General features: G+C 46.0%; 1 protein-coding gene across 4 annotated transcripts in view; it reads left to right on the forward strand.

Moving 5' to 3' along the window:
- Positions 1 to 430: 430 nt before the first annotated feature.
- LOC121515267 (zinc finger C3H1 domain-containing protein-like) overlaps positions 431 to 16,801 on the forward strand; it is a 64,883-nt gene continuing 48,512 nt past the window's right edge. For all 4 annotated transcript variants that reach the window (XR_005992363.1, XM_041795945.1, XM_041795947.1 and 1 more), the window contains exons 1-5: positions 431 to 1,141; positions 11,349 to 11,777; positions 11,980 to 12,170; positions 13,322 to 13,949; positions 15,947 to 16,158. Coding sequence is in view for 3 of the 4 variants with exons in the window: in XM_041795945.1 (XP_041651879.1) it covers positions 571 to 1,141; positions 11,349 to 11,777; positions 11,980 to 12,170; positions 13,322 to 13,949; positions 15,947 to 16,158 (2,031 nt within the window). In the remaining variant the exon portion in view is untranslated. The remainder of the gene's footprint in view (positions 1,142 to 11,348; positions 11,778 to 11,979; positions 12,171 to 13,321; positions 13,950 to 15,946; positions 16,159 to 16,801) is intronic.

Genomic DNA, 16,801 nt, shown 5'->3' on the forward strand with positions numbered 1-16,801 from the left:
AAAGGAACTAAAACTTTACATGAACAGAAATAAAACTTTACATGAACGGAAATAAAACTTTACATGAACAGAAATAAAATTTTACATGAACAGAAATAAAACTTTACATGAACGGAACTAAAACTTTACATGAACGGAACTAAAACTTTACATGAAAGGAACTAAAACTTTACATGAACAGAAATAAAACTTTACATGAACGGAAATAAAACTTTACATGAACAGGGTTTTTTGGGGAATCAGCAGGTAAAATCAAGTTTGACATTACTAAATTCCTGAGAGAAACTGAGTTTGATTTAAAAAATCAAGTTTTTTGTTTGTTTGTTTGTACTGCCTTATCTCTTGCTCCACACCCCCGTCCTGGTGGTGGCGCTAATGCACCAATAAGTTGGTTTGCCAAGCGCCAATAAACACCAAAGAAGAAGAGTCTGAGTTGTAGCACGTAGCAGTTAGCATCGAGCTAACGGTTGGATCGGACCAGAGAGTCTGAAGAGTTAAAATGATTTAGGATTAAAAACAACGTTAAACTGTAAAAAATTATAGATTTAATAGTTTATTTTTTACTGAACCATGGATTCAACGTCGAAGAACCACTCTCCGACAGAGGACGGTGAGCTGGAGGACGGAGAGATCTGCGACGATGAGGCCGAAGACAGTGTGCCTCTCCGGCGGGGGGAGGGGAGCAGCAGGCCCCGCGGAGGAGCTCCTCCACGTCCGAGGAAACTTCACCAACACCCGGCATTACCACCTCACCAACATCCGCTGAGCATGCCTCCACATCCGGCCATCCCTCCTCACCAACACCCGCTCAACATGCCTCCGCACCCGGCCTGCCTCCTGCCGTACCCCCGCGGAGGTTTCCCCCCGAACCACCGGCAGCAGTGCGGCCCGAGCGGGCCCGATCGGCCCCCGTCTCCTCCTCCGCCGGGGCTCGGTCTTCATGGAGAGCCCAGCCCCAGGAGCAGCTTCTGGGAGCGGAGCCACGGAGCTCTGGGCCGCTTCAGACACCGAGGAATGGCGGGAGGAGGCCGGGGTAACTGGAACCGAGGGCCCCGGGGAGGTGGATCCATGAGAGGGCCCCAAGGCTGGTACGGACCCGGAGACATCCACGGAAACATGACCGAGCCTCCTCAGAGGAAACGTATCCTTTATTAATAATAATAAATAATAAAGTATAATGATAATATAACTGATCAAATTAAATCATTAAAAATATTAAATACTATCAACATGACTAAGTCTCCTCAGAGGAAAAATAGCCTTTATTGTTATTATTTTTAGTAAATTAAATTCTAAAAAAAGCTTTAAAAATTAAATAACATTAAGAGACCCAGACTCTGCTGAGAAAACAGATCCTTTATGCCTGATAGACTAAATAAAACTATCAAAGCAGTCATCAATGGGACGTCCTGATGCCCTGACAGTCCTAAACCAGGGTTTATTATTCTGATGTCCTGTCAGTCCTAAACCAGGGTTTATTATTCTGATGTCCTGTCAGTCCTAAACCAGGGTTTATTATTCTGATGTCCCGACAGTCCTAAACCAGGGTTTATTATTCTGATGTCCCGACAGTCCTGAACCAGGGTTTATTATTCTGATGTCCTGTCAGTCCTAAACCAGGGTTTATTATTCTGATGTCCTGTCAGTCCTAAACCAGGGTTTATTATTCTGATGTCCTGACAATCCTAAACCAGGGTTTATTATTCTGATGTCCTGTCAGTCCTAAACCAGGGTTTATTATTCTGATGTCCTGACAGTCCTAAACCAGGGTTTATTATTCTGATGTCCTGTCAGTCCTGAACCAGGGTTTATTATTCTGATGTCCTGTCAGTCCTAAACCAGGGTTTATTATTCTGATGTCCTGTCAGTCCTAAACCAGGGTTTATTATTCTGATGTCCTGTCAGTCCTAAACCAGGGTTTATTATTCTGATGTCCTGACAATCCTAAACCAGGGTTTATTATTCTGATGTCCTGTCAGTCCTAAACCAGGGTTTATTATTCTGATGCCCTGACGGTCCTGAACCAGGGTTTATTATTCTGATGTCCCGACAGTCCTAAACCAGGGTTTATTATTCTGATGTCCTGACAGTCCTAAACCAGGGTTTATTATTCTGATGTCCCGACAGTCCTAAACCAGGGTTTATTATTCTGATGTCCCGACAGTCCTAAACCAGGGTTTATTATTCTGATGTCCCGTCAGTCCTAAACCAGGGTTTATTATTCTGATGTCCCGACAGTCCTAAACCAGTGTTTATTATTCTGATATCCTGACAGGACCAAACCAGGGTTTATTATTCTGATGTCCTGACAGTCCTAAACCAGGGTTTATTATTCTGATGTCCTGACAGTCCTAAACCAGGGTTTATTATTCTGATGTCCCGTCAGTCCTAAACCAGGGTTTAATATTCTGATGTCCCGACAGTCCTAAACCAGGGTTTATTATTCTGATGTCCCGACAGTCCTAAACCAGGGTTTATTATTCTGATGTCCCGTCAGTCCTAAACCAGGGTTTATTATTCTGATGTCCTGTCAGTCCTAAACCAGGGTTTATTATTCTGATGTCCTGTCAGTCCTAAACCAGGGTTTATTATTCTGATGTCCCGACAGTCCTAAACCAGGGTTTATTATTCTGATGTCCCGACAGTCCTAAACCAGGGTTTATTATTCTGATGTCCCGTCAGTCCTAAACCAGGGTTTATTATTCTGATGTCCCGACAGTCCTAAACCAGGGTTTATTATTCTGATGTCCCGTCAGTCCTAAACCAGGGTTTATTATTCTGATGTCCTGTCAGTCCTAAACCAGGGTTTATTATTCTGATGCCCTGACAGTCCTAAACCAGGGTTTATTATTCTGATGTCCTGTCAGTCCTTAACCAGGGTTTATTATTCTGATGTCCTGACGGTCCTGAACCAGGGTTTATTATTCTGATGTCCCGACAGTCCTAAACCAGGGTTTATTATTCTGATGTCCTGACAGTCCTAAACCAGGGTTTATTATTCTGATGTCCTGTCAGTCCTAAACCAGGGTTTATTATTCTGATGTCCTGTCAGTCCTAAACCAGGGTTTATTATTCTGATGTCCTGACAATCCTAAACCAGGGTTTATTATTCTGATGTCCTGTCAGTCCTAAACCAGGGTTTATTATTCTGATGCCCTGACGGTCCTGAACCAGGGTTTATTATTCTGATGTCCCGACAGTCCTAAACCAGGGTTTATTATTCTGATGTCCCGACAGTCCTGAACCAGGGTTTATTATTCTGATGTCCCGACAGTCCTGGACCAGGGTTTATTATTCTGATGTCCTGTCAGTCCTAAACCAGGGTTTATTATTCTGATGTCCTGACGGTCCTGAACCAGGGTTTATTATTCTGATGTCCCGACAGTCCTGAACCAGGGTTTATTATTCTGATGCCCTGACAGTCCTAAACCAGGGTTTATTATTCTGATGTCCTGTCAGTCCTTAACCAGGGTTTATTATTCTGATGTCCTGACGGTCCTGAACCAGGGTTTATTATTCTGATGTCCCGACAGTCCTAAACCAGGGTTTATTATTCTGATGTCCTGACAGTCCTAAACCAGGGTTTATTATTCTGATGTCCTGTCAGTCCTAAACCAGGGTTTATTATTCTGATGTCCTGTCAGTCCTAAACCAGGGTTTATTATTCTGATGTCCTGACAATCCTAAACCAGGGTTTATTATTCTGATGTCCTGTCAGTCCTAAACCAGGGTTTATTATTCTGATGCCCTGACGGTCCTGAACCAGGGTTTATTATTCTGATGTCCCGACAGTCCTAAACCAGGGTTTATTATTCTGATGTCCCGACAGTCCTGAACCAGGGTTTATTATTCTGATGTCCCGACAGTCCTGAACCAGGGTTTATTATTCTGATGTCCCGACAGTCCTAAACCAGGGTTTATTATTCTGATGTCCCGACAGTCCTAAACCAGGGTTTATTATTCTGATGTCCCGACAGTCCTAAACCAGGGTTTATTATTCTGATGTCCCGTCAGTCCTAAACCAGGGTTTATTATTCTGATGTCCCGACAGTCCTAAACCAGGGTTTATTATTCTGATGTCCCGACAGTCCTAAACCAGGGTTTATTATTCTGATGTCCCGACAGTCCTAAACCAGGGTTTATTATTCTGATATCCTGACAGTACTAAACCAGGGTTTATTATTCTGATGTCCTGACAGTCCTAAACCAGGGTTTATTATTCTGATGTCCTGACGGTCCTAAACCAGGGTTTATTATTCTGATGTCCTGACGGTCCTGAACCAGGGTTTATTATTCTGATGTCCCGACAGTCCTAAACCAGGGTTTATTATTCTGATGTCCTGACAGTCCTAAACCAGGGTTTATTATTCTGATGTCCTGTCAGTCCTAAACCAGGGTTTATTATTCTGATGTCCTGTCAGTCCTAAACCAGGGTTTATTATTCTGATGTCCTGACAATCCTAAACCAGGGTTTATTATTCTGATGTCCTGTCAGTCCTAAACCAGGGTTTATTATTCTGATGCCCTGACGGTCCTGAACCAGGGTTTATTATTCTGATGTCCCGACAGTCCTGAACCAGGGTTTATTATTCTGATGTCCTGACAGTCCTAAACCAGGGTTTATTATTCTGATGTCCCGACAGTCCTAAACCAGGGTTTATTATTCTGATGTCCCGACAGTCCTAAACCAGGGTTTATTATTCTGATGTCCCGTCAGTCCTAAACCAGGGTTTATTATTCTGATGTCCTGACAGTCCTAAACCAGGGTTTATTATTCTGATGTCCCGACAGTCCTAAACCAGGGTTTATTATTCTGATATCCTGACAGGACCAAACCAGGGTTTATTATTCTGATGTCCTGACAGTCCTAAACCAGGGTTTATTATTCTGATGTCCTGACAGTCCTAAACCAGGGTTTATTATTCTGATGTCCCGTCAGTCCTAAACCAGGGTTTATTATTCTGATGTCCCGACAGTCCTAAACCAGGGTTTATTATTCTGATGTCCCGACAGTCCTAAACCAGGGTTTATTATTCTGATGTCCCGTCAGTCCTAAACCAGGGTTTATTATTCTGATGTCCTGTCAGTCCTAAACCAGGGTTTATTATTCTGATGTCCTGTCAGTCCTAAACCAGGGTTTATTATTCTGATGTCCCGACAGTCCTAAACCAGGGTTTATTATTCTGATGTCCCGACAGTCCTAAACCAGGGTTTATTATTCTGATGTCCCGTCAGTCCTAAACCAGGGTTTATTATTCTGATGTCCCGACAGTCCTAAACCAGGGTTTATTATTCTGATGTCCTGTCAGTCCTAAACCAGGGTTTATTATTCTGATGTCCTGTCAGTCCTAAACCAGGGTTTATTATTCTGATGTCCTGTCAGTCCTAAACCAGGGTTTATTATTCTGATGTCCTGTCAGTCCTAAACCAGGGTTTATTATTCTGATGTCCTGACGGTCCTGAACCAGGGTTTATTATTCTGATGTCCCGACGGTCCTGAACCAGGGTTTATTATTCTGATGCCCTGACAGTCCTAAACCAGGGTTTATTATTCTGATGTCCTGTCAGTCCTTAACCAGGGTTTATTATTCTGATGTCCTGACGGTCCTGAACCAGGGTTTATTATTCTGATGTCCTGACGGTCCTGAACCAGGGTTTATTATTCTGATGTCCCGACAGTCCTAAACCAGGGTTTATTATTCTGATGTCCTGTCAGTCCTAAACCAGGGTTTATTATTCTGATGTCCTGTCAGTCCTAAACCAGGGTTTATTATTCTGATGTCCTGTCAGTCCTAAACCAGGGTTTATTATTCTGATGTCCTGACAATCCTAAACCAGGGTTTATTATTCTGATGTCCTGTCAGTCCTAAACCAGGGTTTATTATTCTGATGCCCTGACGGTCCTGAACCAGGGTTTATTATTCTGATGTCCCGACAGTCCTAAACCAGGGTTTATTATTCTGATGTCCCGACAGTCCTGAACCAGGGTTTATTATTCTGATGTCCCGACAGTCCTGAACCAGGGTTTATTATTCTGATGTCCCGACAGTCCTAAACCAGGGTTTATTATTCTGATGTCCCGACAGTCCTAAACCAGGGTTTATTATTCTGATGTCCCGACAGTCCTAAACCAGGGTTTATTATTCTGATGTCCCGTCAGTCCTAAACCAGGGTTTATTATTCTGATGTCCCGACAGTCCTAAACCAGGGTTTATTATTCTGATGTCCCGACAGTCCTAAACCAGGGTTTATTATTCTGATATCCTGACAGTACTAAACCAGGGTTTATTATTCTGATGTCCCGACAGTCCTAAACCAGGGTTTATTATTCTGATGTCCCGTCAGTCCTAAACCAGGGTTTATTATTCTGATGTCCCGACAGTCCTAAACCAGGGTTTATTATTCTGATGTCCCGACAGTCCTAAACCAGGGTTTATTATTCTGATGTCCCGACAGTCCTAAACCAGGGTTTATTATTCTGATGTCCCGACAGTACTAAACCAGGGTTTATTATTCTGATGTCCTGACAGTCCTAAACCAGGGTTTATTATTCTGATGTCCTGACAGTCCTAAACCAGGGTTTATTATTCTGATGTCCTGACAGTCCTAAACCAGGGTTTATTATTCTGATGTCCCGACGGTCCTGAACCAGGGTTTATTATTCTGATGTCCCGACAGTCCTAAACCAGGGTTTATTATTCTGATGTCCCGACAGTCCTAAACCAGGGTTTATTATTCTGATGTCCCGTCAGTCCTAAACCAGGGTTTATTATTCTGATGTCCTGTCAGTCCTAAACCAGGGTTTATTATTCTGATGTCCTGACAATCCTAAACCAGGGTTTATTATTCTGATGTCCTGTCAGTCCTAAACCAGGGTTTATTATTCTGATGCCCTGACGGTCCTGAACCAGGGTTTATTATTCTGATGTCCCGACAGTCCTGATCCAGGGTTTATTATTCTGATGTCCCGACAGTCCTAAACCAGGGTTTATTATTCTGATGTCCCGACAGTCCTAAACCAGGGTTTATTATTCTGATGTCCCGACAGTCCTAAACCAGGGTTTATTATTCTGATGTCCCGTCAGTCCTAAACCAGGGTTTATTATTCTGATGTCCCGACAGTCCTAAACCAGGGTTTATTATTCTGATGTCCCGACAGTCCTAAACCAGGGTTTATTATTCTGATGTCCCGACAGTACTAAACCAGGGTTTATTATTCTGATGTCCCGACAGTCCTAAACCAGGGTTTATTATTCTGATGTCCCGACAGTCCTAAACCAGGGTTTATTATTCTGATGTCCCGTCAGTCTTAAACCAGGGTTTATTATTCTGATGTCCCGACAGTCCTAAACCAGGGTTTATTATTCTGATGTCCCGACAGTCCTAAACCAGGGTTTATTATTCTGATGTCCCGTCAGTCCTAAACCAGGGTTTATTATTCTGATGTCCTGTCAGTCCTAAACCAGGGTTTATTATTCTGATGTCCTGTCAGTCCTAAACCAGGGTTTATTATTCTGATGTCCCGACAGTCCTAAACCAGGGTTTATTATTCTGATGTCCCGTCAGTCCTAAACCAGGGTTTATAATTCTGATGTCCCGACAGTCCTAAACCAGGGTTTATTATTCTGATGTCCCGACAGTCCTAAACCAGGGTTTATTATTCTGATGTCCTGACAGTCCTGAACCAGGGTTTATTATTCTGATATCCTGACAGTCCTAAACCAGGGTTTATTATTCTGATGTCCTGACAGTCCTAAACCAGGGTTTATTATTCTGATGTCCTGACAGTCCTAAACCAGGGTTTATTATTCTGATGTCCTGTCAGTCCTAAACCAGGGTTTATATTCTGATGTCCTGTCAGTCCTAAACCAGGGTTTATTATTCTGATGTCCTGACAATCCTAAACCAGGGTTTATTATTCTGATGTCCTGTCAGTCCTAAACCAGGGTTTATTATTCTGATGCCCTGACGGTCCTGAACCAGGGTTTATTATTCTGATGTCCCGACAGTCCTGAACCAGGGTTTATTATTCTGATGTCCCGACAGTCCTAAACCAGGGTTTATTATTCTGATGTCCCGACAGTCCTAAACCAGGGTTTATTATTCTGATGTCCCGTCAGTCCTAAACCAGGGTTTATTATTCTGATGTCCCGACAGTCCTAAACCAGGGTTTATTATTCTGATGTCCGGACAGTCCTAAACCAGGGTTTATTATTCTGATGTCCCGTCAGTCCTAAACCAGGGTTTATTATTCTGATGTCCCGTCAGTCCTAAACCAGGGTTTATTATTCTGATGTCCCGACAGTCCTAAACCAGGGTTTATTATTCTGATGTCCCGACAGTCCTAAACCACGGTTTATTATTCTGATGTCCCGACAGTCCTAAACCAGGGTTTATTATTCTGATGTCCCGACAGTCCTAAACCAGGGTTTATTATTCTGATGTCCCGACAGTCCTAAACCAGGGTTTATTATTCTGATGTCCTGACAGTCCTAAACCAGGGTTTATTATTCTGATGTCCTGACAGTACTAAACCAGGGTTTATTATTCTGATGTCCTGTCAGTCCTAAACCAGGGTTTATTATTCTGATGTCCCGACAGTCCTAAACCAGGGTTTATTATTCTGATGTCCTGACAGTCCTAAACCAGGGTTTATTATTCTGATGTCCTGTCAGTCCTAAACCAGGGTTTATTATTCTGATGTCCTGATGGTCCTAAACCAGGGTTTATTATTCTGATGTCCTGACAGTCCTAAACCAGGGTTTATTATTCTGATGTCCTGTCAGTCCTAAACCAGGGTTTATTATTCTGATGTCCTGACAGTCCTAAACCAGGATTTATTATTCTGATGTCCTGTCAGTCCTAAACCAGGGTTTATTATTCTGATGTCCTGTCAGTCCTAAACCAGGGTTTATTATTCTGATGTCCTGTCAGTCCTAAACCAGGGTTTATTATTCTGATATCCTGACAGTCCTAAACCAGGGTTTATTATTCTGATGTCCTGTCAGTCCTAAACCAGGGTTTATTATTCTGATGTCCTGACAGTCCTAAACCAGGATTTATTATTCTGATGTCCTGACAGTCCTAAACCAGGGTTTATTATTCTGATGTCCTGTCAGTCCTAAACCAGGGTTTATTATTCTGATGCCCCGACAGTCCTAAACCAGGGTTTATTATTCTGATGTCCTGACAGTCCTAAACCAGGGTTTATTATTCTGATGTCCCGACAGTCCTGAACCAGGGTTTATTATTCTGATGTCCCGACAGTCCTGAACCAGGGTTTATTATTCTGATGTCCTGACAGTCCTAAACCAGGGTTTATTATTCTGATGTCCTGTCAGTCCTAAACCAGGGTTTATTATTCTGATGTCCTGACGGTCCTAAACCAGGGTTTATTATTCTGATGTCCTGACAGTCCTAAACCAGGGTTTATTATTCTGATGTCCTGACAGTCCTAAACCAGGGTTTATTATTCTGATGTCCTGTCAGTCCTAAACCAGGGTTTATTATTCTGATGTCCTGACAGTCCTAAACCAGGGTTTACCATTCTGATGTCCTGACAGTCCAAAACCAGGGTGTACCATTCTGATGTCCAGGTCTCATGTAGCTCTTGTAGACTGTCTGGGGCGTCGTCTCAGATGATGACTCATGTGAATCACATGATCCAGCTGCTGGTGAAATGAAACCTTCCAACAGTGATGATGTCACTTCCTGTCCCTACTTGTCTGTGATCATCAGTGACTCACTGAGTAGCTGCTCTCATGTTTAGTTTAATTCTGAATCAGGAGGAAATGATGTCATGGTGAAAACTCTCAGTGACGTAGAGATGAGCTCAGGTGTGTTCAGGTCTCAGGTGTGTTCAGGTCTCAGGTGTGTTCAGGTCTCAGGTGTGTTCAGGTCTCAGGTGTGTTCAGGTCTCAGGTTTGTTCAGGTCTCAGGTTTGTTCAGGTCTCAGGTTTGTTCAGGTCTCAGGTGTGTTCAGGTCTCAGGTGTTTTCAGGTCTCAGGTTTGTTCAGGTCTCAGGTGTGTTCAGGTCTCAGGTGTGTTCAGGTCTCAGGTTTGTTCAGGTCTCAGGTTTGTTCAAGTCTCAGGTGTGTTCAGGTCTCAGGTGTGTTCAGGTCTCAGGTTTGTTCAGGTCTCAGGTGTGTTCAGGTCTCAGGTGTGTTCAGGTCTCAGGTGTGTTCAGGTCTCAGGTGTGTTCAGGTCTCAGGTAGGTTCAGGTCTCAGGTGTGTTCAGGTCTCAGGTGTGTTCAGGTCTCAGGTTTGTTCAGGTCTCAGGTGTGTTCAGGTCTCAGGTGTGTTCAGGTCTCAGGTGTGTTCAGGTCTCAGGTTTGTTCAGGTCTCAGGTGTGTTCAGGTCTCAGGTGTGTTCAGGTCTCAGGTGTGTTCAGGTCTCAGGTGTGTTCAGGTCTCAGGTTTGTTCAGGTCACAGGTGTGTTCAGGTCTCAGGTGTGTTCAGGTCTCAGGTGTGTTCAGGTCTCAGGTGTGTTCAGGTCTCAGGTGTGTTCAGGTCTCAGGTTTGTTCAGGTCACAGGTGTGTTCAGGTCTCAGGTGTGTTCAGGTCTCAGGTGTGTTCAGGTCTCAGGTTTGTTCAGGTCTCAGGTTTGTTCAGGTCACAGGTGTGTTCAGGTCTCAGGTGTGTTCAGGTCTCAGGTTTGTTCAGGTCTCAGGTGTGTTCAGGTCTAAGGTTTGTTTAGGTCTCAGGTGTGTTCAGGTCTCAGGTGTGTTCAGGTCTCAGGTGTGTTCAGGTCTCAGGTGTGTTCAGGTCTCAGGTGTGTTCAGGTCTCAGGTTTGTTCAGGTCTCAGGTGTGTTCAGGTCTCAGGTGTGTTCAGGTCTCAGGTGTGTTCAGGTCTCAGGTGTGTTCAGGTCTCAGGTGTGTTCAGGTCTCAGGTTTGTTCAGGTCTCAGGTGTGTTCAGGTCTCAGGTGTGTTCAGGTCTAAGGTTTGTTCAGGTCTCAGGTGTGTTCAGGTCTCAGGTGTGTTCAGGTCTCAGGTTTGTTCAGGTCTCAGGTTTGTTCAGGTCTCAGGTGTGTTCAGGTCTCAGGTGTGTTCAGGTCTCAGGTGTGTTCAGGTCTCAGGTGTGTTCAGGTCCTGAACCCTCAGGATTGTCAGACTCTTGAACCATAACAAGATGGACCAGGACTACAGCTCAATGTTTCCTGGACTGGAGGAACTACACATCCCATAATCCATTGCAGTTGCCATCTTCCATTCCAGCGTTGTGGGCGTACACAGATCTGTGGATGGGGGCAGGAAGTGACTTCAGCATGGGGGGCAGTGGTTTCAGTTTCTAGGTGAATACTTTAGTCTGGGTATGAAATGTGAACCTTCTTGACCATGTGACCTCAGAGAAACCAATGGGGAGGCCTCAGGTGAGAAAAGCGTCTCACAGCGCCCCCAAAGTGGACTCGGTTGTAGACGAGTCCTTCGAGGACCTGCTGTGCAAGTACAAACAGATCCAGCTGGAGCTGGAGTGTATCCGTAAAGAGGAGACCATGGCTCTGGAGACGGAGTCGCCCCCCGTCAGGGGACAGATATCGGACGCCGCCGCCGTCACCGAGAACAAACCAGAACCAGAACCTTCGGGGGCATCGGAACCAGCAGCAGCACCAGAACCAGTACCAGAACCGGAGCCCTGTGAGCCGGAGGACAGAAAAGTGTTTCAGGCCTTCAACATCAAACCTCTCCGTCAGAAACTCCCCACGCCCTCTGACCTGGATGAGATTAGGAGGAAGTGGGCGGAGCAACAGAGGGAAGGTGGCGAGGCTGAGGAGGAAGGTGAGCGGCGAGGTTTGAGTTTAAAAATCCCCTGAGATTAGAGGTTAGATTTAGGGTTAGGGTCAGGCTCCAGACTAAACCTGACTTCCTGTTTAGCGTTGATGTAAACCTGACTTCCTGTTTAGCGTTGATGTAAACCTGACTTCCTGTTTAGCGTTGATGTAAACCTGACTTCCTGTTGACCACCTGTCCGTGTGAGCAGGTGAAGAAGAAGAGGGCGGAGGACAGGATGGAGCAGAGAAGGAGCAGACGGCTGATGAAGAGTCTGAGGAGAGGAAGACGACCACGTGTCCGAGCTGCAAACAGGAAACAGAACCAGAGAAGAAGGCGGCGTGTTCGTGTGTCATTGAGTCGTCGGCGTCCAGTGAAGACTCCGCCCTCTCTCCTGAGAAGGTGAGCTGGTGTGGGGCAGGGTAGACTTCACAGGTGGATCAAGAGCCCCTTTAACAGCTGAGACCCAGACCTGAGACCAAGACCTGAGACCCAGACCTGAGACCCAGACCTGAGACCCAGACCTGAGACCAAGACCTGAGACCCAGACCTGAGACCCAGACCTGAGACCCAGACCTGAGACCAAGACCTGAGACCAAGACCTGAGACCCAGACCTGAGACCAAGACCTGAGACCAAGACCTGAGACCCAGACCTGAGACCCAGACCTGAGACCCAGACCTGAGACCCAGACCTGAGACCCAGACCTGTACCAGAGCCCACTCCAGAGTTCTCTTTAACAGCTGAGACCCAGACCTGAGACCAAGACCTGAGACCAAGACCTGTACCAGAGCCCACTCCAGAGTTCTCTTTAACAGCTGAGACCCAGACCTGAGACCCAGACCTGAGACCCAGACCTGAGACCCAGACCTGTACCAGAGCCCACTCCAGAGTTCTCTTTAACAGCTGAGATCCAGACCTGAGACCCAGACCTGAGACCCAGACCTGAGACCCAGACCTGAGACCCAGACCTGAGACCCAGACCTGTACCAGAGCCCACTCCAGAGTTCTCTTTAACAGCTGTGATCCAGACCTGAGACTCAGAACTGAGACCCAGACCTGAGACCAAGACCTGTACCAGAGCCCACTCCAGAGTTCTCTTTAACAGCTGAGATCCAGACCTGAGACCCAGACCTGAGACCCAGACCTGAGACCAAGACCTGTACCAGAGCCCACTCCAGAGTTCTCTTTAACAGCTGAGACCCAGACCTGAGACCCAGACCTGAGACCAAGACCTGAGACCAAGACCTGTACCAGAGCCCACTCCAGAGTTCTCTTTAACAGCTGAGACCCAGACCTGAGACCAAGACCTGAGACCAAGACCTGTACCAGAGCCCACTCCAGAGTTCTCTTTAACAGCTGAGACCCAGACCTGAGACCCAGACCTGAGACCCAGACCGGAGACCCATTTATGTCATTAGTAAAAGTTAGACATGACTCCTCTTTGGTACCAGGGCAGCATAAGTCAAGTCCTAGTCCTAGGTCTAGAGGGTGGACCCTGAGGACCTCCACAGACCCCCGTAGCGGTGCTGACCTCTCTCTCTGTCCCCCCAGGGCGTGGTGGAGGTGGAGGAGGAGGAGCTATCGGAGCTGCAGCTGCGTCTCCTCGCTCTGCAGTCGGCCAGTAAGAAGTGGCAGCAGAAGGAGCAGCAGGTGCTGAAGAAGAGCAAAGACCGGATCACCAGACCGGTCCAGGACAAAGGACCGGGATCGGTCCAGGACAAAGGACCGGGATCGGTCCAGGACAAAGGACCGGGATCGGTCCAGGACAAAGGACCGGGACAGACTCCCCCCTGCAGACAGAGAGTCTCTACCCGGTCCTCGTCCACCTCTGTGTCCTTGTCGTCTGCTGCTCCGCCCACCGAGAGGAGCAGAACCAGGTCCAAACCCCCTCCTGATCGGGACCGCACCAAGACCAGTGGAGCCAGGCCTGCAGAAAGAGACAGAGACAGAACGAAGCCCAGTCCTAAACCCAGTCCTAAACCCAGTCCTAAACCCAGTCCTAAACCCAGTCCTAAACCTAGTCCTAAACCTAGTTCCAAACCCAGTTCCAAACCCAGTTCTAAAACAGTCCCTAAACCTGGTCCCAAACCCGGAGCTGGACCTTCCACAAGAGCGGCGTCAGGAGACCGAAGCAGAACAGCAGGGAGAGCTCAGACCATGAAGAAGGTGATCAGTCCAGGTGAGGTCCAGAGTCCTAGTCCTTAATAGATCCATGTGGTTTCAGGCTCTGATACGAGTCCTCAGGTTGTTCAGTCCTGGTCTATAATGGATGGATGTGGTTTCAGGCTCAGATACGAGTCCTCAGGTTGTTCAGTCCTGGTCTATAATGGATGGATGTGGTTTCAGGCTCAGATACGAGTCCTCAGGTTGTTCAGTCCTGGTCTATAATGGATGGATGTGGTTTCAGGCTCAGATACGAGTCCTCAGGTTGTTCAGTCCTGGTCTATAATGGATGGATGTGGTTTCAGGCTCTGATACGAGTCCTCAGGTTGTTCAGTCCTGGTCTATAATGGATGGATGTGGTTTCAGGCTCTGATACGAGTCCTCAGGTTGTTCAGTCCTGGTCTATAATGGATGGATGTGGTTTCAGGCTCTGATACGAGTCCTCAGGTTGTTCAGTCCTGGTCTATAATGGATGGATGTGGTTTCAGGCTCAGATACGAGTCCTCAGGTTGTTCAGTCCTGGTCTATAATGGATGGATGTGGTTTCAGGCTCAGATACGAGTCCTCAGGTTGTTCAGTCCTGGTCTATAATGGATGGATGTGGTTTCAGGCTCTGATACGAGTCCTCAGGTTGTTCAGTCCTGGTCTATAATGGATGGATGTGGTTTCAGGCTCAGATACGAGTCCTCAGGTTGTTCAGTCCTGGTCTATAATGGATGGATGTGGTTTCAGGCTCAGATACGAGTCCTCAGGTTGTTCAGTCCTGGTCTATAATGGATGGATGTGGTTTCAGGCTCTGATACGAGTCCTCAGGTTGTTCAGTCCTGGTCTATAATGGATGGATGTGGTTTCAGGCTCTGATACGAGTCCTCAGGTTGTTCAGTCCTGGTCTATAATGGATGGATGTGGTTTCAGGCTCTGATACGAGTCCTCAGGTTGTTCAGTCCTGGTCTATAATGGATGGATGTGGTTTCAGGCTCTGATACGAGTCCTCAGGTTGTTCAGTCCTGGTCTATAATGGATGGATGTGGTTTCAGGCTCTGATACGAGTCCTCAGGTTGTTCAGTCCTGGTCTATAATGGATGGATGTGGTTTCAGGCTCTGATACGAGTCCTCAGGTTGTTCAGTCCTGGTCTATAATGGATGGATGTGGTTTCAGGCTCTGATACGAGTCCTCAGGTTGTTCAGTCCTGGTCTATAATGGATGGATGTGGTTTCAGGCTCTGATACGAGTCCTCAGGTTGTTCAGTCCTGGTCTATAATGGATGGATGTGGTTTCAGGCTCTGATACGAGTCCTCAGGTTGTTCAGTCCTGGTCTATAATGGATGGATGTGGTTTCAGGCTCTGATACGAGTCCTCAGGTTGTTCAGTCCTGGTCTATAATGGATGGATGTGGTTTCAGGCTCTGATACGAGTCCTCAGGTTGTTCAGTCCTGGTCTATAATGGATGGATGTGGTTTCAGGCTCTGATACGAGTCCTCAGGTTGTTCAGTCCTGGTCTATAATGGATGGATGTGGTTTCAGGCTCAGATACGAGTCCTCAGGTTGTTCAGTCCTGGTCTATAATGGATGGATGTGGTTTCAGGCTCTGATACGAGTCCTCAGGTTGTTCAGTCCTGGTCTATAATGGATGGATGTGGTTTCAGGCTCAGATACGAGTCCTCAGGTTGTTCAGTCCTGGTCTATAATGGATGGATGTGGTTTCAGGCTCAGATACGAGTCCTCAGGTTGTTCAGTCCTGGTCTATAATGGATGGATGTGGTTTCAGGCTCTGATACGAGTCCTCAGGTTGTTCAGTCCTGGTCTATAATGGATGGATGTGGTTTCAGGCTCTGATACGAGTCCTCAGGTTGTTCAGTCCTGGTCTATAATGGATGGATGTGGTTTCAGGCTCTGATACGAGTCCTCAGGTTGTTCAGTCCTGGTCTATAATGGATGGATGTGGTTTCAGGCTCTGATACGAGTCCTCAGGTTGTTCAGTCCTGGTCTATAATGGATGGATGTGGTTTCAGGCTCGGCGGCGAAGCAGGCGGTCAGGAAGCAGCAGGTGAGGACATGGAAGCTGCAGCAGCAGAGGGAGCAGGAGGAGAAACGGCGCCAGGAGGAGGAGGAGCGACGTAAACGAGAGGAGGAGATCCGCAGGATCCGAGATCTGTCCAATCAGGATGAGCAGTATAACCGCTTCATGAAGCTGGTGGGGGGGCGGAGCCAGGCACGGAGCAAGGTGAGTCACACCCGTGACATGTCTTCAGGTGTTTCTATAATTATTCTTGGTTGATTTCATGAAAGCCCCAGTGAGGGCACTGATGCTGGTCCCAGGGTCCTGGGACTCTGGGGTCCTGTCCAGGACTCTCAGAGAATTCCTCCCCTTTGGCAGAATCCTGGTTTTTACATTTTAGTACCTTAAATGTTTCTAGTGTCTTTATTTCTTTTATTTCTGTTTCACATTATTGTGGACTAACTCTAGATCTAAGTCTGCTCTGTAGAATCACATCTAAAGGTAGTGTTTAAATAAAGTTTATTGATCTAAAGGTAGTGTTTAAATAAAGTTTATTGATCTAAAGGTAGTGTTTAAATAAAGTTTATTGATCTAAAGGTAGTGTTTAAATAAAGTTTATTGATCTAAAGGTAGTGTTTAAATAAAGTTTATTGATCTAAAGGTAGTGTTTAAATAAAGTTTATTGATCCAAAGGTAGTGTTTAAATAAAGTTTATTGATCTAAAGGTAGTGTTTAAATAAAGTTTGTTCTGAAGGTGGTGTTTAAATAAAGTTTGTTCTGAAGGTAGTGTTTAAATAAAGTTTATTGATCTAAAGTTAGTGTTTAAATAAAGTTTGTTCTGAAGGTGGTGTTTAAATAAAGTTTGTTC

Source organism: Cheilinus undulatus, linkage group 9 (assembly GCF_018320785.1).
Source record: "Cheilinus undulatus linkage group 9, ASM1832078v1, whole genome shotgun sequence".
In the NCBI taxonomy this organism is placed as follows: Eukaryota; Metazoa; Chordata; class Actinopteri; order Labriformes; family Labridae; genus Cheilinus; species Cheilinus undulatus.